This window comes from Neoarius graeffei, chromosome 4, assembly GCF_027579695.1.
Source record: "Neoarius graeffei isolate fNeoGra1 chromosome 4, fNeoGra1.pri, whole genome shotgun sequence".
NCBI classification, from domain to species: domain Eukaryota; kingdom Metazoa; phylum Chordata; class Actinopteri; order Siluriformes; family Ariidae; genus Neoarius; species Neoarius graeffei.
The window spans coordinates 37239854-37265858 of NC_083572.1; the positions used below are offsets into that span (position 1 = coordinate 37239854).

Consider the following 26005-nt stretch of genomic DNA (forward strand, 5'->3'; position numbering starts at 1 on the left):
TAAAATTAGAAATACTTTATTGTTCCTGACCTTGGATATCCTCCTCCGTTTCGATACATCCCTCCAATTGTAATGTTGTTGTTGGCTCAAAATCGCAAACATCACTGTCCTGATAGGTGCTAATAACATTAGCATTGATGTCTGCTGTCTCCTTAGCACCGTCACTTTCCTCGTCTGTCTGCTGCTGCTCGGCCACATCCCGAGAATGGCTCACAAACTGATCCAGAGACCCATGAAGTGTCTTGTTGAACTCCTCTTTCTTTTTTAGTTTCTTTCGTTTCTCAGCACCTGACAAAAATTTATGAAAGCAGTCATGCTTATGGGCTGCTGCCGACATTTTCACTCTGTTCTGGCAGCTGAATTTCCCGCTACAAGCGTAGGCCTACGTAACGACGTCATGAAGCAAAATTTAAGGAATATTTTTATTTACTTTATTTTTTAATCTAAGAAACAATGTTTATGCATACTGAAATGAAATGCAGTCGTTTTATTTTAGAGACATGTTATAGCCTACAAAGGACCGCATTAAATAACTACAGTATAGATAATCAAAATCTGCAATCTCATTGGTCAGGCGCGAGGCCCATCAGAGCACGAGGCCATGGGCGACCGCTCATTTCGCCCACCCCTTACGATGGCCCTGGGGTGGGGCACTGCAAATATACCACCTCAACCTGTTAAAACGTTGGAACGAGGGGGTCCCTGTGGCACTGGCATCAGTAGTTAGAATAGAATAGAATGCCTTTATTGTCACTATACACATGTACAATGAGATTAAAGCATCTCCAATAACAGTGCAAAAAGCGTGTAGAGAGAGAGAGGGAGGAAGGGGAAAAAAGGGGGGGGTATGGTGCACAGTCCTGAAGTGTATGTGTTGTGTTACACATTATGAAGTGAGGTATTGCTCATTGCACATATAAAGTATTGCACAGAGAGAGTTACATTATAAAATATTCCACATTTATGAAGTATTGCAAGGTAAGGTAAGGTGCACAGACTAGAGGTGTATGTGCTGTGTGTAAGGTGCACAGTCCTGAGGTGAGGTGAATGTGTTGTGTTTCACATTATGGAGTGAGGTATTGCACATTATAAAAGTATTGCACAGAGACAGTCACCTTATAAAGTACTGCACATTATAAATTATTGCACGAGGAGAGTCACATAGTAAAATAAATAAACTATAAAGTCAGAGCATATCCGAGTTCAGGGCGGTTATGGCTTTTGGAAAGAAGCTGTTTTTGAAACGGTTTGTCTTTGTCCTGATGCACCTGTAGTGCCTCCCTGAGGGCAACAGGTTGAACAGATCAAAGCTAGGGTGGGAGCTGCCCTTGATAATGTTCTTAGCTCTGCTAAGGCAGCGGGAGGTGTAAATGTCCATCAGGGAGGGGAGAGGGCAGCCAATGATGATCTGTGCTGCCTTAACTACCCTCTGGAGCATCTCCCTGTCTACAGCAGTGCAGCTGCCATACCATACTGTAATACAGTACGTCAGCAGGCTCTTGATGGATGAGCGGTAGAAGGTCAGCAGCAGGTTGGAGTTTAGGTTGTACTTCCTGAGGACTCTCAGGAAGTGTAGCCGCTGCTGAGCCTTCTTAATGACTGCTGTAATATTTACTGACCAGGAAATGTCAGCGGAGATGAGGATGCCGAGGAACCAGAAGGTGTGGACCCTCTCCATATACACGTTGTTGATGTAGAGGGGGGCTAGGTCAGTGCTGTGCTTCCTGAAGTCAACAATGAGCTCTTTGGTTTTCTTGGTGTTCAGAGCGAGGTTATTTTCTGAACACCAGGCTGCCAACTTCAGGACCTCTTCTCTGTAGGCTGCCTCGTCTCCCTTTGAGATGAGTCCGACCACTGTGCTGTCGTCAGCAAACTTGACGACAAGGTTGTTGTTGTGGGTCGAACTACAGTCGTGGGTGTAGAGGCAGTACAGGCGGGGGCTCAGCACACAGCCCTGTGGAGAGCCGGTGCTCAATGTGCGGGTGGAGGAGAAGTGGGAGCCAAGTCTCACAGTCTGGGGCCAGTTAGTAAGAAAGTCCTTTATCCAGGCACATGTGAGAGGGGGGAGGCAGAGAGTGTCCAGTTTTCTAATAAGGATGTCCGGGATTATTGTATTAAAAGCTGAACTGTAATCCACAAAGAGTATGCGGACGTAGCTCTGCTGCTGCTCCAGGTGGTTCAGCGCAGAGTGGAGAGCTACGGCGATGGCGTCCTCTGTGGATCTGTTCGCGCGATATGTGAACTGGTAGGGGTTGAAGTCTGGGGGGAGGTGGTCCTTGATGTGCTGAAGAACTAGTCTCTCGAAGCACTTCATGATTACCGGGGTGAGGGTCACAGGATGGTAATCATTCAGGCTGGTGACGGGAGACTTCTTCGGCACTGGGATTATTGTTGCAGATTTTAGGCAGGGCAGGATGACTGCCTGAGCCAGGGAGAGGTTGAAGATCCTGGTGAAGGTAGGGGCGAGCTGGTGGGCGCACGCTCTGAGCACCTTACCAGGTACACCATCTGGGCTGGCAGCTTTCTTGGGGTCCACTGCCAGGAGCACCCGTCTGACATCGTGCTCCTGTACAGTGAATGGAGTGGTGTAGGAACTGTGTGGTGGTGGGGGCAGGGCAGGAGCAGATGAGTGCTGCTAAGATGTTTCAAAGCGAGCAAAGAAGCAATTTAGCTCCTCTGCTAGCGGCGCACTCCAGTCTCCTGTTGGCGCATCACAGTCTCTGAAGCTTGTGATGTCCTGAATGCCCTGCCACACCTCCCGTGTGTTGTTGCTGGACAGGTGGGACTCTATGCGCAGCCTGTGGTCCGCCTTGGCTTTATTTATTCCTCTTTTCAGATCAGCTGGAGCGGCTCTGTACAGAACTCTATCACCTGACCTGAAGGCAGCATTGTGAGCCCTGAGGAGTGAGCGGATCTGGCTGGTCATCCAGGGTTTCTGGTTTGGGAAAACCCGGATGTTTTTATCCACCGTCACATTCCCGATGCAGAACTTGATATAGTCCAGCACCATTCCTGTGAATGTCTCCAGCTCCTGGTGTTCAAATATGTCCCAGTCTGTCCGTTTAAAGCAGTCCTGTAATTTGGAGAGTGCATTGTCAGGCCAGGTTGTGATAGTCCTTGTGGTGGGCCTGGCTCTGCGTCTGAGGGGAGTGTAGGCTGGGGAGAGCAGGAGGGAAAGATGGTCTGACTGGCCGAGGTGGGGGAGGGGTATGGCTCTGTACACGTGCTTGATGTTGGAGTACACATGATCCAAAGTGTTCTCCCCTCTAGTAGAACACTTAACATGTTGGTAAAACTTCGGCAGTACAGTCTTCAAGTTGGCCTTATTAAAGTCTCCTGCTATTATGTGAACACCGTCAGGGTGGGCCCGCTGCTGTTTGTTTACAGTGTTCAGCAGGAGAGAGAGCGCTGTGTTTATACTGGCATCAGGTGGAATATACACAGCTGTGACAATCACTACAGTTAGCTCTCTCGGTAGAAAAAAAGGCCGGCATCTTACAGACATGTACTTGAGGTCTGGGGAACAGTGTTTTTCTATAATTGTTCCGTTGTAACACCAATTATCATGCACGTAAATACAAAGCCCCCCTCCTCTGCTCTTACCGGAGTCCTCATTCCTATCCCAGTGGAGCAGAGTGCGGCCTGCTAGCTGCAAGCTAGCATCGGGTATTTCCGGATGAAGCCAGGTTTCTGTGATAATTAAAACACAGCAGTCCTGAACATAGTGATTTCCAGCAAGTTATAATTCCAGATCATCCGTTTTATGCACCAGGGATCTGGCATTGGAGAGATACAGGCTCGGTAGAGGTGGCTTGTGTGGTTGTTTTCTTAGCCTTAGCATAGCGCCTGACCTGCGGCCCCGCTTCTGCTTCCTCTCCCTCCTCTGTCTGCGCCACCTCCTAGACCCGACAACAATCCACAGAGAGCCCGGCGGTTTCGCTATGTCATCTGGGATGTTATGTGTGAAGAGAAAGTTGCTCGAAACAGATATCTGGTGTTGGTCACCGATGGCTAAAAGTGTCTGGCGGGTATACTGGATGTTCGCAGAACCGATGGTGCACAAACAAGCAAGAAAGAAATACAAAAACAAACAAAAAAAGAGCACTGAAAAGGAGAGCCGTAAGCCGCTGCAACCACGTGCGCCGCCATCTTGGTTATCCCTGAGAAGGCGGAGCTGGGGCCAGAGGTAAAAACAAAAATAATGACTCAAACCGCTCTGGTCCTTTGTGGAGACCATCTCTCACCAGCCCAGCTCACAGAGATTGGCAAGTTGCAAAAGGAATTTTCTGTTGTGTTCTCGCCTCTTCCTGACTGCACCCACCTCATAGAACACCACATTGAAGCGCCCCCAGGTGTGGTGGTGCGTAGCCACCCTTACCACTTACCTGAACACAAAAAAAGGTGGTTTGGGATTAATTCAATGGCATGCTTGAAATGGGCATAATCGAGGAGTCACACAGTGACTGGAAAAGCCTGGTGGTCCTGGTTCCCAAGACTGACGGTTCGGTCTGATTCTGTGTGGACTACAGAAAAGTCAACACGGTGTCTAAATTTGATGCATACCCAATGCCTCGCATTAATGAGTAGCTCGATCGGTTAGGTGCTGCTTGCTTTTATTCGACACTGGATTTGATGAAGGGATATTGGCAGGTCCCCTTGACCCCTCTATCCCGAAAGAAAATGGCATTTACCACACCATTTGGATTACAACAATTTGTCATGCTTCCTTTTGGATTATTTGGGGCTCCCACTGCATTCCAGTGGCTCATGGACAAGATCCTCCACCCCCATGCCACCTATGCGGCGGCTTACCTCAATGACATCATTATTTACAGCAACGATTGACTGCGGCACCTTGAACACCTTAGGGCCGTCCTAGAGTCACTGAGGTGTGTGGGTCTCACAGCTAACCCGAAAAAGTGTGCGATTGGGAGGGTGGAAGTACGGTATCTGGGTTTCCACGTGGGCCATGGGCAGGTGGATATAGACAAATAGACAAAACTGCAGCGATTGTGGGCTGCCTGAGGCCCAAGACCAAAAAGGGGGTAAGACAGTTCCTGGGGCTGGCTGGCTACTATTGCAGGTTCATACCTAATTATTCGGATATCACCAGCCCACTAACTGATCTCACTAAAAAGGGAGCACCAGATCCGGTCCAGTGGATGGAGCAGTGCCAACAGGCTTTCACTAAGGTAAAAGCTGCACTGTGTGGGGGGCCACTTCTACACTCCCCTGACTTTTCTCTCCCCTTTATTTTGCAGATGGATGCATCGGACAGAGGGCTGGGGGCCGTTTTGTCCCAGACGGTGGAGGACAAGGAACGTCCCGTGCTGTACATCACCTGCAAGCTCTTGATGCGTGAAAGCAAGTACAGCACTGTCAAAAAGAAGTGCCTGGCCATCAAGTGGGCGGTCCTCACCCTCCAATACTACGTGCTGGGGTGCCCTTTCACCCTCTGTTCAGACCACGTGCCCCCCCAGTGGCTTCAACACATGAAGTATGCCAATGCATGGATCACCCATTGGTATCTCGCCCTCCAGCTGTTTAAATTCGAGATGGTGCAGACGGTGGTAGTGGACTTCCTGTGCCATCAGAAAGGGGGAGTCTGCTGCAGGTCGGACGGCTCCTCGGCCTGAGTCGAGCGGTGGGGGTATGTGGCAGCGGGGGCGTGGCCAAGCATCAGTTTGTGAATGGAGGGCGGGGCCGAGGAAGGTGAGTAGCAAAGTCAGTACACCTGTTGTTGATTAATGTTGTGTGTGTGTGTGTGTGTGTGTGTGTGTGTGTGTGTGTATGTCTGTTTGTTTGTTGCAGTGACGTTGGAGGATAGAAAAGGAGGGGGGAGATCAAAGAGAAAAGAGCTCTCCTATCCAGAACACATGTGGGTGTGTGTCTGTGTGTGAGCAGTGAGTGAGTGAATGAAGCTGAAAAGCAACAAAATTAGTGAAAATAAAGTGTGCGTGAACATCAGCTCCTGCCTGCCGTGCTTCACTCTTCCACCCACATCATGGGTGTACTACAGTGGTCTTCTGCTGTTGCATGCTGAGATGCTTTTCTGCTCACCATGGTTGTAAAGTGTTACTATGAGTTGCTACAGTATATCCTTCCTGGCAGCTCGAACCAATCTGACCATTTTCCTCTGAGCTCTGTTATCAACAAGGCATTTCCACCCACAGAACTGTAACTCACTTGATGGTTTTTTGTTTTTTGCACAATTCTGTGTAAACTCTAGAGACTGTTGTGTGTGAAAACCCCAGGAGATCAGCAATTTCTGAAATACTCAAACCAGTCTATCCCAGCTGACTATGGGTGAGAGGTGAGGTACACCCTGGACAAGTCGCCAGGTTATCTCAGGGCTGACACAGAGACAAACAACCATTCACACCTACGGTCAATTTAGAGCCACCAGTTAACTTAACCTGCATGTCGTTGGACTGTGGGGGAAACCAGAGCACCCAGAGGAAACCCACGCAGACACGGGGAGAACATGCAAACTCCACACAGAAAGGCCCTCGCCAGCCGCTGGGCTTAAACCCAGGACCTTCTTGCTGTGAGGTGACAGTGCTAACCAGTACACCACCATATGATGGTTAATATTTCTTACTGCAAAATAGTCTTAACATGTGAAACAGCTACAATACTGTACAGTGGTGCTTGAAAGTTTGTGAACTCTTTATAATTTTATATATTTCTGCATAAATATGACCTAAAACATCATCGGATTTTCACATAAGTCCACAACCATCTCTAAAGAGTTTGGACTCCACCAATCCACAGTCAGACAGATTGTGTACAAATGGAGGAAATTCAAGACCATTGTTATCCTCCCCAGGAGTGGTCGACCAACAAAGATCACTCCAAGAGCAAGGTGTGTAATAGTTGGCGAGGTCACAAAGGACCCCAGGGTATCTTCTAAGCAACTGAAGGCCTCTCTCACACTGGTTAATGTTAATGTTCATGAGTCCACCATCAGGAGAACACTGAACAAAAATGGTGTGCATGGCAGGGTTGCAAGGAGAAAGCCACTGCTCTCCAAAAAGAACATTGCTGCTCATCTGCAGTTTGCTAAAGATCACGTGGACAAGCCAGAAGGCTATTGGAAAAATGTTTTGTGGACAGATGAGACCAAAATAGAATTTTTGGTTTAAATGAGAAGCATATATTTGGAGAAAGGAAAACACTGCATTCCAGCATAAGAACCTTATCCCATCTGTGAAACATGGTGGTGGTAGTATCATGGTTTGTGCCTGTTTTGCTGCATCTGGGCTAGGATGGCTTGCCATCACTGATGGAACAATGAATTCTGAATTATACCAGCAAATTCTAAAGGAAAATATCAGGACATCTGTCCATGAACTGAATCTCAAGAGAAGGTGGATCATGCAGCAAGACAACGACCCTAAGCACACAAGTTGTTCTACCAAAGAATGGTTAAAAAAGAATAAAGTTAATGTTTTGGAATGGCCAAGTCAAAGTCCTGACCTTAATCCAATCGAAATGTTGTGGAAGGACCTGAAGCGAGCAGTTCATGTGAGGAAACCCACCAACATCCGAGAGTTGAAGCTGTTCTGTATGGAGGAATGGGCTAACATTCCTCCATGCCGGTGTGCAGAACTGATCAACAGTTACTGGAAGCATTTAGTTGCATTTTTGCTGCACAAGGGGTCACACCAGATACTGAAAGCAAAGGTTCACATACTTTTGCCACTCACAGATATGGATTATTGGATCATTTTCCTCAATAAATAAATGACCAAGTATAATATTTTTGTCTCATTTGTTTAACTGGGTTCTCTTTATCTACTTTTAGGACTTGTGTGAAAATCTGATGATGTTTTAGGTCATATTTATGCAGAAATATAGAAAATTATAAAGGGTTCACAAACTTTCAAGCACCACTGTATGTCCTTGTAATGTGGTCATGTGATACACAAACAATTGATACAAAATGCAGTGTCTTGCAAAAGTATTCATCCCCCTGGGTGTTTGTTCTGTTTTGTTGCATTTCAAGCTGGAATTACAATGGATTTTTAGGGGGTTAGCACCATTTGATTTACACAGCATGCATACCACTTTAAAGGTGCAAATAGTTTTTTATTGTGACAAACAATAATTCATCTCATCTCATTATCTCTAGCCGCTTTATCCTTCTACAGGGTCGCAGGCAAGCTGGAGCCTATCCCAGCTGACTACGGGCAAAAGGCGGGGTACACCCTGGACAAGTCGCCAGGTCATCACAGGGCTGACACATAGAATAAACAATAAGATGAAAAAACAGAAATTTGGAGTGTGCATAGGTATTCACCCCCTTTTGTATGAAACCCCTAAGAGCTTTTCCGACCAATTAACTTCATAAGTCACATAATTAGTTGATAAAGATCTACCTGTGGGCAATCAAAGTGTCACATGATCTGTCACATGATGTCTGTGTAAAATCGACCTGTTCTGGAAGGACTCTGACTCTACAACACTACTAAGCAAGCAATATGAAAACCAAGGAGCACTTCAAACAGGTCAGAGACAAAGTTGTGGAGAAGTGTTGATCAGGGTTGGGTTATAAAAAAAATATCTCAAACTTTGAACCATTAAATCCATGATAGCAAAATGGAAAGAATATGACACCATTACAAACCTGACAAGAGAAGGCCGCCCACCAAAACTCACAATCTGGGCAAGGGGGGCATTAATCAGAGATGCAACAAAGACACCAAAGATAACACTGAAGGAGATGCAAAGATCCACAGCAGAAATGGGAGTATGTGTCCACAGGATCACTTTAAGCCATACACTCCACAGAGTGGGGCTTTATGGAAAAGTGGCCGGAAAAAAGCCATTGCTTTAACAAAAAAATCAAGAAGACACATTTGGAGTTTGCCCAACAGCATGTGGCAGACTGTCTAAAGACATGGAAGATTATCTGGTCAGATGAGACAAAATTTGAACATTTTGGCCATCATGGGAAACACCATATGTAGCACAAACCCAACATTTCCCATCACCCTGAGAACACCATTCCTACAGTGAAGCATGGTGATGGCAGCATCATGGTGTGGGGATGTTTTTCATCTGCAGGGACAGGAAAGCTGGTCAGGATTAAAGGAAAGATGGGTGGCACTAAATACAGGGCGATTCTGGAGGAAAACCTGTTTGAGTAGGCGAGAGGTTTGAGACTGAGCCGAAGGTTCACATTCCAGCAGGACAATGACCCTGAACATACTGCTAAAGCTACACTGGAGTGGTTTAAAGGGAAACATTTAAATGTCTTGGAATGGCCTAGTCCAGGGCTTTTCAAAGTGTGGGGCGCGCCTCCCCTAGGGGGCGCCAGAGTTCTTCAGGGGGGGCGCAACGTGAGGAAAAATAAACCAGAATAAGTTACTATTGCGGACATTTAGCGAACTTCAGCTAGCCTTTGCCAGAGACAAAATGGATCGATTTTTAGTACCTAAAGCTCCAGTGAGTGAGGAGACAGAGTCTGGGCCAAGCAAAAAAAGAAGGAAGTATGACCACGATTATTTAAAGTTTGGATTTTCATGGACTGGATCTGAAGATGCTCCACTGCCACAGTGTGTTGTCTGCCAAGACGTGCTAACTAATGATGCTATGAGATTTTTAAAATGTGTAAAAAAAAAAAAGTTTTTAAAAAAGCACAGATATTTAAAATGTGTAAAAAAAAAAAGTTTTAAAAAAGCACAGATGTTTAAAATGTGTAAAAAAAAGATGTTTTAAAAAGCACAATGTTTAAAATGTGTAAAAAAGAGATGTTTTAAAAAAGCACAGATGTTTAAAATATGTAAAAAAAAGATGCTTTAAAAAGCACAGATGTTTAAAATGTGTAAAAGAAAAAAATAAAAATGTGTACAACAACCATTTTTTAAAATATGAATGGAACATTAAGTATAACAACAACAAAAATTGTAAGGGGGGTGCTGTTGTTTATTTGCTCTCTGAGGGGGGGCTGACTCTCCCACACTTTGAAAACCCCTGGCCTAGTCAAAGCTCAGACCTCAATCCAATTGAGAATCTGTGGCATAACTTGAAGATTGCTAGACACGCACGCAACCCATCTAACTTGATGGAGTTGGAGCAGTTTTGCCTTGAGGAATGGGCAAAAATCCCAAATGGCTTGATGTGCTAAGCTAAGAGAGACATACCCCAAGAGACTTGCAGCTGTAATTGCAGCAAAAGATGGCTCTACAAATATTGACTTTAGGAGGTGAATACTTATGCACATTCCAGGTTTCTGTTTTTTTTTTCCATCTTAATTATTGTTTGTGTCACAAAAAAACAACTTGCACCTTTAAAGTGGTAGGCATGTTGTGTAAATCAAATGGCGCTAAGCCCCCAAATATCCATTTTAATTCCAGCTTGTAATACGACAAAACAGGACAAACACCAAGGGGGATGAATACTTTTGCAGGACACTGTACATTAATAACAACTAGGGAATAGGTATAAGTAAGTCAAAAATGTTTATTTTTAAATGTTTAATGAATAGAGAAATGTTAGAAATAACTCATTTATTGGAACGCTCTAGATCTAATTTAATTGGAAAGCCCAACATCTATATCTTTCCACTGTTTACCTACAGGCTTGGCAGATTATTCTTCCAAGTATGACTGCTTTTAAGCATTTATTGAGAATCCCAATAGGATCTGAAAACAAGCAATTTATAAGTTCCACAAAGATCTGGGTTTCTTTATTTAAGTGCTAATATTGATTAAAGTGTAATAAAACATAAGAAACTTCATATGCTGACTGGCAGTGTAACCATACATTCACTTAAGGATGATGAGACTTCTCTTGACACACCTCATGAAAATATTTCAGATTCCTCTACAAACTTGGCATAAAGATGGGAAAATAGGGCCCAGGTTTAAAAAAAAAATCCTGGAGTTTTCCTTTAAACACTTGAAGTTAAATCATAAAAAATTGACAGTAGAACTCATGGATATATTAAATAGTGAAAGTAAGATCATTTCAACATGCACAGTTCAACAATAACTCACAGGATTGGGACTAAAGAGCTGTGTGGCCATAAGAAAACCACTTGTTAGTGAGACTAATCAGAAGAAAAGGCTTCAACTTGCTAGCAAGCATAAAGATTGGACTCTAAAGAAATGGAAAAATGTCATGCAGTCTGATGAGTCCAGATTTACCCTATTCCAGAGTGATGGGGGTGTCAGGGTAAGAAGGGAGGGACATGAAATGATGCACCCATTGTGCATATTGGCCACTGTACAAGCCTCTGGAGGCAGTGTTATGATCTGGGGTTGCTTCAGTTGGTCAGGTTGAGGCTCACCAACATTGTGGTAGTAATATTAAGTCAGATGATGACCTGAATGTACTGAGTGGCCAAGTTATCTCATTAATTTATTATTATTATTATTATTATTATTACAACCCCGATTCCAAAAAAGTTGGGACAAAGTACAAATTGTAAATAAAAACGGAATGCAATAATTTACAAATCTCAAAACTGATACTGTATTCACAATAGAACATAGACAACATATCAAATGTCGAAAGTGAGACATTTTGAAATTTCATGCCAAATATTGGCTCATTTGAAATTTCATGACAGCAACACATCTCAAAAAAGTTGGGACAGGGGCAATGAGAGGTTGGAAAAGTTAAAGGTACAAAAAAGGAACAGCTGGAGGACCAAATTGCAACTCATTAGGTCAATTGGCAATAGGTCATTAACATGACTGGGTATAAAAAGAGCATCTTGGAGTGGCAGCGGCTCTCAGAAGTAAAGATGGGAAGAGGATCACCAATCCCCCCTAATTCTGCGCCAACAAATAGTGGAGCAATATCAGAAAGGAGTTTGACAGTGTAAAATTGCAAAGAGTTTGAACATATCATCATCTACAGTGCATAATATCATCAAAAGATTCAGAGAATCTGGAAGAATCTCTGTGCGTAAGGGTCAAGGCCGGAAAACCATACTGGGTGCCCGTGATCTTCGGGCCCTTAGACGGCACTGCATCACATACAGGCATGCTTCTGTATTGGAAATCACAAAATGGGCTCAGGAATATTTCCAGAGAACATTATCTGTGAACACAATTCACCGTGCCATCCGCCATTGCCAGCTAAAACTCTGTAGTTCAAAGAAGAAGCCGTATCTAAACATGATCCAGAAGCGCAGACGTCTTCTCTGGGCCAAGGCTCATTTAAAATGGACTGTGGCAAAGTGGAAAACTGTTCTGTGGTCAGACGAATCAAAATGTGAAGTTCTTTATGGAAATGAGGGACACCGTGTCATTCGGACTAAAGAGGAGAAGGACGACCCAAGTTGTTATCAGCGCTCAGTTCAGAAGCCTGCATCTCTGATGGTATGGGGTTGCATTAGTGCATGTGTCATGGGCAGCTTACACATCTGGAAAGACACCATCAATGCTGAAAGGTATATCCAGGTTCTAGAGCAACATATGCTCCCATCCAGATGACGTCTCTTTCAGGGAAGACCTTGCATTTTCCAACATGACAATGCCAAACCACATACTGCATCAATTACAGCATCATGGCTGCATAGAAGAAGGGTCCGGGTACTGAACTGGCCAGCCTGCAGTCCAGATCTTTCACCCATAGAAAACATTTGGCGCATCATAAAACGGAAGATACGACAAAAAAGACCTAAGACAGATGAGCAACTAGAATCCTACATTAGACAAGAATGGGTTAACATTCCTATCCCTAAACTTGAGCAACTTGTCTCCTCAGTCCCCAGACGTTTACAGACTGTTGTAAAGAGAAAAGGGGATGTCTCACAGTGGTAAACATGGCCTTGTCCCAACTTTTTTGAGATGTGTTGTTATCATGAGATTTAAAATCACCTAATTTTTCTCTTTAAATGATACATTTTCTCAGTTTAAACATTTGATATGTCATCTATGTTCTATTCTGAATAAAATATGGAATTTTGAAACTTCCACATCATTGCATTCCGTTTTTATTTACAATTTGTACTTTGTCCCAACTTTTTTGGAATCGGGGTTGTATTATTATTATTCCAGGACGACAATGCCAGGATTCATCATACTCAAATTGTGAAAGCGTGGTTCAGGGAGCATAAGGAATCGGCCCCCACAGAGTCCTGACCTTAACTCCATTGAAAGTCTTTGGGATGTGCTGGAGAAGACTTTACAGAGTGGTTCAACTCTCCCATCATCACTACAGGATCTCAGTGAAAAATTAATGCAACTCTAGATGGAAATAAATGTTATGATGTTGCTTATGCAACATAACATCATAACATTTATTGAGGTTGTTGAAACAATGCCACAGTGAATGCGCTCTGTAATAAAAGGGAAAGGCAGTCGAATGAAAATGTGCTTTTCTTTTTTTGGCTAGGCAGTGTATCTGTATATTTAGATAAATATGCAATAACAATATTCACACAACATTACACTTTTCCAAGTTGCTCTGGATGAGATGACTTATCCAGATAACAATAACAACACTGTAATGTTATTTATCCTTTTATTGTAGTGTGAGGTATGCAAGTAATGATTGGACCTCAATGTTTTCTTCTATTACATATTTGTGGATAAAACTTAATCTTCAAAATATAATTAATTAAATATGTTTCAGGATTCAACCATCGTAATAAAGTGGGAATTTTCAGGCATTTAGCAAATGCTCTTATCCAGAGTGATGTACAACAGGACCCTGACATACCCACAGCAGTGAGCAGCCCAGGAGCAGTTTGGGGGTTAGGTGCCTTGTTCAAGGGCACTTCAGCCATTCTTGCTGGTTCAGGGAATCAAACCGGTGATCTTTTAGGCCCAAAGCTGCTTCTCTAACCTTTAGGCCATGGTTTCCCCACAAATATCCCTATAAAAATGTTACCCAATGTTTACATGACTGATGTACCCACTGGTCCACTCACATGATAGAAGGATTATGTTTACATGGTTACATTTATTTGCCATTTTAAAAACCAGCATAGACATTCAAAATATTGGTCAAATCTTTCCCAAGCAAAACACATGCCATTCACAGCACTTGACAAAACATGCATACCAATACCCTAGTACTAATTCATACAAACACGCTATCTATCACATTCTCACTTTTGTACACACAAAGCCATCCCCTGAATTTGGATCTGATGGTGCAATTACAAAGAAGCACCATTTTTGAGCGCATTATAGACTTGTCCAAAAAAGTATAAATTACAACAAAAAGTTAACAAAAAGTTGCACTCAAAGTTCTAGAATGTAATAAAAATAGATGACACAGTTGAGCTGAGATACACAGAGACACTCCTTGGCTAACAACTGAAAGTGGACGTTTTTGGAATCCTATCTGTACAGGGTGTACAGATGAGGTGGTGAGAGCACTGTACAGACTGAAGTACTAAAGTGCTGCCACATCACTGTCTGTAGGTAGATATAAAGTGAGAGCTAAATCCCACTGGCACTATCAGCAGTTCAAATGCATTGTGGGTAACATAGTAAAGGAAACTGTTTAACCAAACTGAAAATAGACCAATCATGTTAATTATGCTGCATTCAACTAAAGGTCATAACTCATATTTTCTGACCTCAGACTAGGACAATTCAAAGAAAACACTCTCTCATCTCAGAATTCCCACTCAGGAACTTGAGTGGCTTCATGCATGAGAGATTAGCTAAATCTTAATGTTAATAGCTTACTAATATTATATTTGTTAAATCCATGTGAAGTACAACCCCAATTCCTAAAAAAAAAAAAAAGGGACGCTGTGTAAACTGTAAATAAAAACAGAATGTGATAATTTGCAAATCATGGAAACCCTATATTTCACTGAAAATAGTACAAAGGCAACATAGCAAATGTGGGAACTGAAAAATTGTATTGTTTTTTTTTAAAATATATGCTCATTTTGAATTTGATGTCAGCAACACGTTTCAAAAAAGTTGGGATGGGGCATGGTTACCATTGTGTTGCATCACCTCTATTTTTAACAATACTCTGTAAATATTTGGGAACTTAGGAGACAAATTGCTGTAGTTTTGAAAGAGAAATGTTTTCCCATTTTTGCCTGATATACAATTTCAGTTGCTCAACAGTTCGAGGTCTCCTCTGTCATATTTTGCACTTCAGAATGCACAAAATGTTTTAAATGGGAGACAGGTCTGGACTGCAGGCAGGCCAGTTTAGCACGCAGACTCTTTTACTATAGAGCCATGCAGTTTTAATACATGCAGAAAGCAGTTTGGCATTGACTTACTGAAAGAAGGAAGGTCTTCCCTGAAAAAGAGTTTGTCTGGATGGCAGCATATTGCTCTGAAACGTGTATATCTCCATCTATCCATTATCTGTAGCCGCTTATCCTGTTCTACAGGGTCACAGGCAAGCTGGCACCTATCCCAGCTGACTACGAGCGAGAGGCGGGGGACACCTTGGACTAGTTGCCAAGTTATCGCAGGGCTGACACAGAGACAACCAACCATTCACACTCACACCTACGGTCAATTTAGAGCCACCAATTAGCCTAACCTGCATGTCTTTGGACTGTGGGGGAAACCTGAGCACCCGGAGGAAACCCACGCAGAAACGGGGAGAACATGCAAACTCCACACAGAAAGGCCCTTGCCAGCCGCTGGGCTTGAACCCAGGACCTTCTTGCTGTGAGGCAACAGTGCTAACCACTACACCACCGTGCCGCCCGTGTATATCTCATTCAACATTAATGATGCCTTCCCAGATGTACAAATTACCCATGTCATGTGCACTAATGCAATCTCATACCATGGCAGATGCTGGTTTTGAACTGTGCATTGATAACAAGCCGGATGGTCCCTCTCCTCTTTAGCCTGGAGGACATGGTGTCCATGATCCCTCAAAAGAATTTCTAATTTTGATTCATCAGACCTCAGGACAATTTTCCACTTCACCTCAGTTCATCGTAAAAGAGCTCGGGCCCAGAGAAGATGGCGGTGTTTCTGGATGTTGTTTATATATGGTTTTAACTTGCATCTGTGGATACAGTAATGAACTGTTTTCACAGACGATGGTTTTCTGAAGTGTTACTGAGCCCATACAGTGATCTCCACTACAGACACGTGTCTGCTTTTAATGCAGTGTCGCTTGAGGGCCTGAAGATCACAGGCATCCAGTGTCAGTTTTCAGCCTTGTCTCTTGCATGCAGAGATTTCTCCAGATTCTCTGAATCTTTTAGTGATATTATGCACCATAGATGATGTGATCCCCAAATTATTTGCAGTTTTATATTGAGGAATGTTATTCTTAAATTGTTGCACTATTTGCCCATGTGGTCTTTCAGAGAGCGGTGAACCCCTCCCCATCTTTACTTCTGTGAGACTCCGCCTCTCTGGGATGCTCTTTTTATTACCCAATCATGTTACTGACCTGTTGCCAATTAACCAAATTAGTTATTTTTAGCATTACACAACCTTTTTTGTCTTTTATTGCCCTGTCTCAACTTTTCTGAAATGTGTTGCTGACATCAAATTCAAAATGAACATATATTTTTCAAAAAACCACTAAAATTTCTCAGTTTCAACATCTGATATGTTGTCTTTGTACTATATTCAATGAAATATAGGGTTTCCATGATTTGCAAATCTTCACATTCTGTTTTTATTTATGTTTTACACAGTGTCCCAACTTTTTTGGAATTGGGATTGTAAACAATAGCTCTGCATTGCATTCAGTGACATTAGCTAATTTAACTAACAATACTTGCTGTACTACATGTATTTTTCAATTTCATGTGCTTACATTTTATTCATTTGTACCTCACTGTTATAATGAACCCTTGAGGTGTCCAGTTACTTATGAAGTCCAGTTAGCTGGTGAAAGTCTCCCAAGCCTGTGAGGTACCCGTGTGTGTCCAATGGCGAGGCCTTGTGTCAAAGAAGTGTTCTTGATGGCCAAACACGCGCACAAACAGCTAGACATTCCCTCTTTCAGCAGATACAGGTGTCACACAATTGTTCATAGTAGTTTCAGAGACCTAGCTAGGAAGCTTTTCCCAACTCAATCTTCTTCTGTATAGCTCTTGCTGAGTGGTATATTAAAGAATCGATGAGTCCAGCAACTAGAAAAGAGAAAAGGAATAATCTCAGTTACAGATACGGCATAAATTTAGGTACAAACAGTCATGTGTCACTTACCTGTGAAAACGCCACCTATAATAGCACAGATTCCTGTTAGAAAGTGAGTGAATGACCTGGGAGGACAAACAACAGTCAGTTAGTGCGCTCTTTTGTACACGATTATGTAAACTACATATTAACATGTGTCTGTGTTATTATTTCCTCTCCTTGGGAAATTACAGCAAATCTCAATTATTTTAATTGAAACAAATCAAGATTCAGGCACAAGGTATTCCTGCATGAGCATGTGTGCTGTGAAAACATACCGCTGTTTCTCTGTGAATTTGACCATCATGGGTGAGAGCTCATACAGCACAAATACACCAGGCAGACCCTGATCTCCAATCAGCCCATTGGCTACTTTTTCATGTCTGGTCACTGAAAATTGGTTTGTTTTCACCACCTAAGAAAACAAAAACCATTTAGAAATACAATCTGCTCATTAAATACTACTGACCTACAAGTTCCTGACTGGCTGGTCACACCACTGATATCCACATTGTTTCTTTTTTTTTTTATTCAAAGACCTCTTGTAGTGGAAGTACTACATTCATTAAAACTCTTGTTGTTTTCCAGCATTTCTGAATTTCCAGATCTGTATCCCAAAGGCACAGATCAGCAATAACACAGATCAGCAATAACATTATGACCACTGACAGGTGATGTAATTACACTGATTATCTTATTACAATGGCATCTGTCAAGGGGTAGAATATATTATGCAGCAAGAGAACAGTCAGTTCTTGAAGTTGATGTGTTGGAAGCAGAAAAAAACGACCTGGTCAACTTTGACAAGGGCCAAATTGTGATGGCTAAATGACTGGGTCTGAGCATCTCCAAAATGCCACATGTTGCGGTGTGTTCCCAGTATGCAGTGGTTAGTACCTACCAAAAGCGGTCCAAGGAAGGATAACTGGCGAACCGGCAATAAGGTCATGGGTGTCGAAGGCTCATTGACATGGGGCACGAGGGCTAGCCCATATGATCCAGTCCCACAGATGAGCTTCTTTACACAAACTGCTGAAAAAGTTAATGCTGACACCTTTCTTTTTTAGCCAGCATTAACTTTTTCAGCAGTTTGTAGCTGTTCTGTGGGATTGGACCAATTAGGCTAGCCTTCGTGCCCCATGCGAATCAATGAGCCTTGCGTATGGGTGTTCCTAATAAAGTGGCCAGTATGCGTCCAAAAATAAAGTCAAAGTCCTTCCTGTGCCAGAACCTGGTCTTCCCAGGCAGTCTCCCATCCCAGTACTAACCAGGCCCTTAAGGCACATTGGGTGGCACCGATCTCCGCTTCTATAGCCCTCGGCCTCTTGCCTATACAGCTAGGGTTACGGCTGGGAGGCTAGTCCTCTGGTAACCATGAGAGTTTGACTCTCCATTCGCATCTGTATTGCAGCGTGCCTTGCCAGATGGCAGTAGGTACCATTTTTATGAAGGTCTTTGGTACGACCTGACAGCGAGTAGAACTCACGATCTCCCGATCAAGAGGCGGACACGTTAACCACTAGGCCAGGGAGTGTATGTGCAGTTAAACATTTCTTTCAACCAAAACTTGTATTTTCTACTTCACAGTCCACCTCCATCCTATGGTGTAATACTCGTATATGCTGGTGAATTTGTAATTTGTAATTAATTAAAGTATGTAGCCTAGAGTTACCATATATAGTATTACTTATTAAATTCAAATTTTGGGGAAAAACATTGAAGGATTTTCTGGTTGTTGTTTTTTTCCCAAAATGGCCAGATGGGGAGAGTTGGGACGGTTCATGTTACAGGTTTTGTTTTGTGGTTTACAAATATAAAATTGTTTAAAATGTCTGTTAAAAATGTGGGAGTGTACCTGCCTGAAGATTAAACTTATTTCATTCCTTCCTGAGAATGGAATTGTTTTGTCTAGTCAGGTTTTGGGTAAACTGACATTTTAATCAATGTGTATCATAATAAATGAAAATTAAATATGTTGTATTTAATTTTAATCTAGGTATTTTATTTTTGTTCCATGTCTCCCTACAAAAAATAATGACAGAAAAAGGGAATCCTGAAGGCCAGTATATATGACAAGCTGAGAAACTAATGTTGTGGTAAGAGGGTATAGTAAATACTCTCTAATGCAGTATGAATGTGACGCTATCTGCGAAGAATTTCACACAATGTACAAAAGCTGAAATCTTGTCCCAAGTCTCGCCACTCTTCCCTATTGAAAACAGCATTAGAAAATGTTAGGGTTTTGTTGCTGTTGTTTTTTTGGGAATCTTTTGCATGACTAGTCACAATATTTTAAACATTTGTTCGTAAGATTCTTTTTAAATATATCTCACTTATTTCTAACTCCATGCTCCCATTAATATATGCACAAAAATGTTATTTTTAGTTTTAAAATGTCTTTTATTGGTTCTTATTTACGAGCCACTGTAGACATTCTAACTAACCTATCTACAATGGCTCATCCTTGGAGTTGGTGTCCAACTTGACGTCTAGTCCGTCACGGAGAGGCACAGCTGAATTAGAACACATGCCACGCATGTGCTTTTGGAAGACATCAGGGCTCCAGTCTCATGTATCTCACATTAGCTAACTATTTAGGTTCATTTTACATTTGACTGTAGGAAACTCACCTCCCCGTCTCCTTTAACGTAAATTGTTGGGACTATTTTCACGAAGTACTGGTACATCATTGAAGCTGGAAAATAAGGGGGAAATAATTAAAAAGGTTTAAACACACACACCAGCTGCAGTCTTGGCTCTGCCTGTACGAGGCGCTAAATGGTTCTGTTCCCCTCTCACTGTTTCCTGTTACGTCATGGTGTGTTGCTAAAGGACAAGCATCGACAACACGTTTGCTGTACAAACTGCGAGTGTCTAATCAGCTTTTAAAACGCTTCTTGGAAAAGGTATAAATTATTCTGATTTTCTACATTCTGCAACGTCAGGTTTTTATGTGTCCTTTTAAAGGTTGTTCAAAGCCAGACCTGGACGGCACACTAGCACAGCTGCTAACTGCGCACTTAATAACCCAGTGGCTTCGAGCAAAACTGGATTAGCAGCTTAACATTCTCTGGAACAAAACTTAGGGACTAATGTTGCGATGAGTTACCTACATAGCAGCTAGGGAAGGGTATTTTTCCCCTAAACATTGCTTTTGATGCGTTCAGCTGAAATGAAAGCAACTTTATGGAGGTTTCTAACTCGACATGTGCAAGGGGTTAAAATAATTTAGGGTATGATAATATACAATACGATACAATTCAATATTCATGTTCGTCAATGAATTTCTTAGAACCTCACATTTACTTTAGCCTTTGAAACTGTAAAGATTCTTGTAAAGTTAGATACAACCTCCCCAATCTATCTATGCCAATCTCCCTTAAAAAATACAAGCCCCAGGAAAACTTGACTTATCCCCCTGGTCTTTTCAATAGCTAGAATAGAAACGTTCCTGGGCTAACTAACGTATGATGAAAACCACAGTGTCATTCTGTGTTCAGTTCGGAAATCAACGGGAAATTCAGATTCCTTCACTGTTGGTTGTTTCAAGACTCTTCTCGACTCTGTTCAATTGTAAATCAAGTTTTGTGTTAAAGTAAAAGGTAAAGGGAGTCCTAATACCTCTTTTGAATAATTATATGCTAAAATAACCTTAAGTAAGCACAAACTAAAGAGGTTTAGCTTGATGGTGCCTAATATCAAGTCTTTCTTAGGCCCTGTCCACACGGCAACGGATTCAGGTGACTCCGATACAATTGCTTATCGTTTAGGCCTGGCGTCCACACGGCACCGGTGTTTTGGGTGCCCAAAACGCAATCTTTTTGAGAACGGGTTCCAGAGTGGAAAGATCTGGCAACGTTGCCGTTGTGAAGTCGTCTGGATGAGTAGAATGGATTTGTTTACGATGACGTCACAACCACATGACTGTGAGTGCTTCACGCCGGGTAGAAGTGTAACGAACTCGATGCGAGTTGTCAACAAATCCTATAACTTGGTTCATGAAACACGCTTACAAAATATTTTCACTGTGAATATTTATTGTGTAATGGTGCAAAGTGAGAGAGAGAGAGACTCTGCGCAGAGTCAATCCCGCCAGCAAAAATAGGGAAAAAAAAGGAGCGATCTCACCTCTTCAGATATTGGTTTAAGTCCTACAATACATTCCTCAAAAAGGGTGTAGAAGAGCAAATTAATCCATCAACGTGTAGCATTCAATTTATTCCGGACCATTAAAGACGCCGCCTTCCGCGTAGAATCATACGTCAGCCTCGCCGCCATATTGGATAGGTCAAAGCGGAGAATAAAGATTCATGTGCTGCGTTTAACTATACCAACAGGTTTACCGTCCAAACGAGATCACATGGGATTACCTTTCACAGGTGAGAAACAACAAATTAATCCATCAACGTGTAGCATTCAATTTATTCCGGACCATTAAAGACGCCGCCTTCCGCGTAGAATCATACGTCATCCTCGCCGCCATATTGGATAGGTCAAAGCGGAGAATAAAGATTCATGTGCTGCGTTTAACTATACCAACAGGTTTACCGTCCAAACGAGATCACATGGGATTACCTTTCACAGGTGAGAAACAACAAATTAATCCATCAACGTGTAGCATTCAATTTATTCCGGACCATTAAAGACGCCGCCTTCCGCGTAGAATCATACGTCATCCTCGCCGCCATATTGGATAGGTCAAAGCGGAGAATAAAGATTAGCTGCGTTTAACTGTACCAACAGGTTTGCCGTCCAAACGAGATCACATGGAATTACCTTTCACAGGTGAGACTGTAAAAATACTTTTCATTGTATTTGGTCATTATAATGTAATTTTACGAACAGATTTTCCTGACTTTGTGGCTAATATGAAGTCTCGCGTATAATAGTTTATGCGCATGCATCCTTACTTCTTCTATTGTTCTGGTGTCTCCGAAGGGACCGTCTTACAGCGCCCCTAGAGGTGTGGCATGTGTATTGCATCATTTTCAGCAAGCGTTGCGTTGCCATATGGACCTGATATTTTACTGATCGTTGCCCATTTGGACGCGATATATTTTTAAATAACATCTCGTTGCCGTTGTCGTGTGGATGTAGCCTTAGAGGCTGGAGTGGAGCCTCTCAGAAGGGGGGGGGGTATTGTATTGTATTGTATTAATTTAAAATACTCAACAGCTTAAAACATTTCAGGGTTGACAGACAGTCGTTAGGTTGGTTATAAAGTCAACTGATTCTGAAGATCATTTTCTTGCTCACCTCTGTTTACCTGGATTGCCAATCAAGATTGTCCATTTCCATTGAAAAATTAAGCTCCTATTTGTTGCTGCTTCTGTTTCATCTTTATTCTTCCTCTACACACCTCTGTAGGTGTTTGTATTAAAACAAAAGTTCTAGGGTTTTTTTTCTCAGTACACTAGCCAAGTCCAAGTTCTCAGATGATGCTTAAAATAAAGAGGAGAAGAAGAAACCTTTATTTGTCACATGCATACTCAAGCACAGTGAACTTCATCCTCTGCATTTAACCCATCTGAAGCAGTGAACACACACATGCACATACACAAGAGAGCAATAAGTGCACACACACTCACTCTCACTAGCCAGAGCAGTGGGCAGCCATGCTGCGGCACCCGGGGAGCACTTGGGGGTTAGGTGCTTCACTCAAGGGTACTTCAGCCCTAGGCCACCCCATGTTAACCTAACTGCATGTCTTTGGACTGTGGGGGAAACCAGAGCACCCGGAGGAAACCCACACGGACACGGGGAGAACATGCAAACTCCACACAGAAAGGCCCTCGCTGGCCACGGGGCTCGAACCCAGAGCCTTCTTGTTGTGAGGCCGCAGTGCTAACCACTACACCACACTTCTTTTTTTTTTTAGACAAATCCTTACATAGTGATTTGGCCATTTCAGTAAACATGTTGGCTATGGAGTTACAATTGTACCATTACAAATTTGACTTTAAGTGCAGAAATCTTAATGTGAATGCGTTTATTTTGAATGTGTATCAGACCATCTGAAATTCTACGTAAGGGTGTGTAGCTGAACCTTTGAAATTTATTGTGAAGTATGTGCACAATCAATACAGTGGGGCAAAAAAGTATTTAGTCAGTCACCAATTATGCAAGTTCTCCCACTTAAAAAGGTGAGAGAGGCCTGTAATTTTCATCATAGGTACACTTCAACTATGAGAGACAGAATGAGAAAAAAAAATCCAGAAAATCACATTGTCTGATTTTTAAAGAATTTATTTGCAAATTATGGTGGAAAATAAGTATTTGGTCAATAACAAAAGTTCATCTCAATACTTTGTTATATACCCTTTGTTGGCAATGACAGAGGTCAAACGTTTTCTGCAAGTCTTCACAAGGTTTTCACACACTGTTGCTGGTATTTTGGCCCATTCCTCCATGCAGATCTCCTCTAGAGCAGTGATGTTTTGGGGCTTTCACTGGGCAACATGGACTTTCAACTCCCTCCAAAGATTTTCTATGCGGTTGAGATCTGGAGACTGGCTAGGCCACTCCAGGACCTTGAAATACTTCTTACGAAGCCACTCCTTCCTTGCCCGGGCGGTGTGTTTGGGATCATTGTCATGCTGAAAGACCCAGCCACGTTTCATCTTCAATGCCCTTGCTGATGGAAGGAGGTTCATCTCATCTCATCTCATTATCTCTAGCCGCTTTATCCTTCTACAGGGTCGCAGGCAAGCTGGAGCCTATCCCAGCTGACTACGGGCGAAAGGCGAGGTACACCCTGGACAAGTCGCCAGGCCATCACAGGGCTGACACATAGACACAGACAACCATTCACACTCACATTCACGGTCAATTTAGAGTCACCAGTTAACCTAACCTGCATGTCTTTGGACTGTGGGGGAAACCGGAGCACCCGGAGGAAACCCACGCGGACACGGGGAGAACATGCAACTGATTTTTAAAGAATCATTTTAGAGAACATGCAACTCCGCACAGAAAGGCCCTCGCCGGCCATGGGGCTCGAACCCAGGACCTTCTTGCTGTGAGGCGACAGCGCTAACCACTACACCACCGTGCCGCCCTGGAAGGAGGTTTTCACTCAAAATCTCATGATACATGGCCCCATTCATTCTTTCCTTTACACGGATCAGTCGTCCTGGTCCCTCTGCAGAAAAACAGCCCCAAAGCATGATGTTTCCACCCCCATGCTTCACAGTAGGTATGGTGTTTTTTGGATGCAACTCAGCATTCTTTCTCCTCCAAACACGACAAGTTGAGTTTTTACCAAAAAGTTCTATTTTGGTTTCATCTGACCATATGACATTCTCCCAATCCTCTTCTGGATCAATCCCAATCCTCTTCTGGTTTGCTCTCTAGCAAACTTCAAACTTCATCTGACCATATGACATTCTCCCAATCCTCTTCTGGATCAATCCCAATCCTCTTCTGGTTTGCTCTCTAGCAAACTTCAGACGGGCCTGGACATGTACTGGCTTAAGCAGGGGGACACGTCTGGCACTGCAGGATGAGAGTCCCTGGCGGCGTAGTGTGTTACTGATGGTAGCCTTTGTTACTTTGGTCCCAGCTCTCTGCAGGTCATTCACTAGGTCCCCCTGTGTGGTTCTGGGATTTTTGCTCACCGTTCTTGTGATCATTTTGACCCCACGGGGTGAGATCTTGCGTGGAGCCCCAGATCGAGGGAGATTATCAGTGGTCTTGTATGTCTTCCATTTTCTAATAATTGCTCCCACAGTTGATTTCTTCACACCAAGCTGCTTACCTATTGCAGATTCAGTCTTCCCAGCCTGGTGCAGGTCTACAATTTTGTTTCTGGTGTCCTTTGACAGCTCTTTGGTCTTGGCCATAGTGGAGTTTGGAGTGTGACTGTTTGAGGTTGTGGACAGGTGTCTTTTATACTGATAACGAGTTCAAACAGGTGCCATTAATACAGGTAACGAGTGGAGGACAGAGGAGCCTCTTAAAGAAGTTGTTACAGGTCTGTGAGAGCCAGAAATCTTGCTTGTTTGTAGGTGACCAAATACTTATTTTACCAATTAATTCATTAAAAATCCTACAATGTGATTTCCTGGATTCTTTCCCCCCATTCTGTCTCTCATAGTTGAAGTGTACCTATGATGAAAATTACAGGCCTCTCTCATCTTTTTAAGTGGGAGAACTTGCACAATTGGTGGCTGACTAAATACTTTTTTGCCCCACTGTATCTAAAGAGATTTCAATCTCTTTCAATGTGTTTTTTTTTAGATTCACCTTAAAAATATTCAAGAACTTGTTCTGTTTGTCCAAATTAATTATATTTTTTTTAAATAAGAGAGAAAGTTTACATTCTAATTTGCTATATTAAAGAGGGAAGAAAACTGTCTGTTTCTGTCTATATATTACTCAGATGTTATATTGTGAAAGTGAATACAAAAATGTGAATTAACAGAGACTGGATGCTATTTAGAAATTGACTAAATGTGTACTTCATTTTGAATTTCAGAATTATACATTGCATACATGTCAACCTATACGGAATGTCCGTATTTTATACGGATTTGATTCAATAAACGTAGTATACGGGCGTACAAATAAAGTTATATGGATTCTTTAAAAAAACTTCAATATTTATTTAGAGCTATAATCAATTCCCACAATGATAAAAGAACGCATAACATTTACAAACATACTGTACACCACAGAAAGCACAAACAGCCAGTAAAGAGTCTTATGAAATCGCGCGTTATCTCGTAGTAGCGAGACTTCGTTCCACTTTTGATCATGCGCACACCACATTGCGAGAATCCTGCCAACCGGGAAGTAACATTTTGTTTGAAACGCATATTTCCACCTGAGCGACTTTCACTAGCGACTGAAAAGATTCTGAATGGGCACTCCGGCAAGATCAACACAGACACTTGCTGTGACATGCAGCC

The 26005-nt window shown here is 42.6% G+C and overlaps 1 protein-coding gene across 2 annotated transcripts in view; it reads right to left on the bottom strand.

The window, feature by feature from the left end:
* Window positions 1–16591: 16591 nt before the first annotated feature.
* ergic3 (ERGIC and golgi 3) overlaps window positions 16592–26005 on the bottom strand; it is a 53745-nt gene continuing 44331 nt past the window's right edge. For both annotated transcript variants that reach the window (XM_060919210.1, XM_060919209.1), the window contains 4 exons: window positions 19727–19791; window positions 17375–17511; window positions 17127–17182; window positions 16592–17050 (listed from right to left, as the gene is read on the bottom strand). In XM_060919210.1, coding sequence (XP_060775193.1) covers window positions 16971–17050; window positions 17127–17182; window positions 17375–17511; window positions 19727–19791 — 338 coding nt within the window. In that variant the 3' untranslated portion in view covers window positions 16592–16970. The remainder of the gene's footprint in view (window positions 17051–17126; window positions 17183–17374; window positions 17512–19726; window positions 19792–26005) is intronic.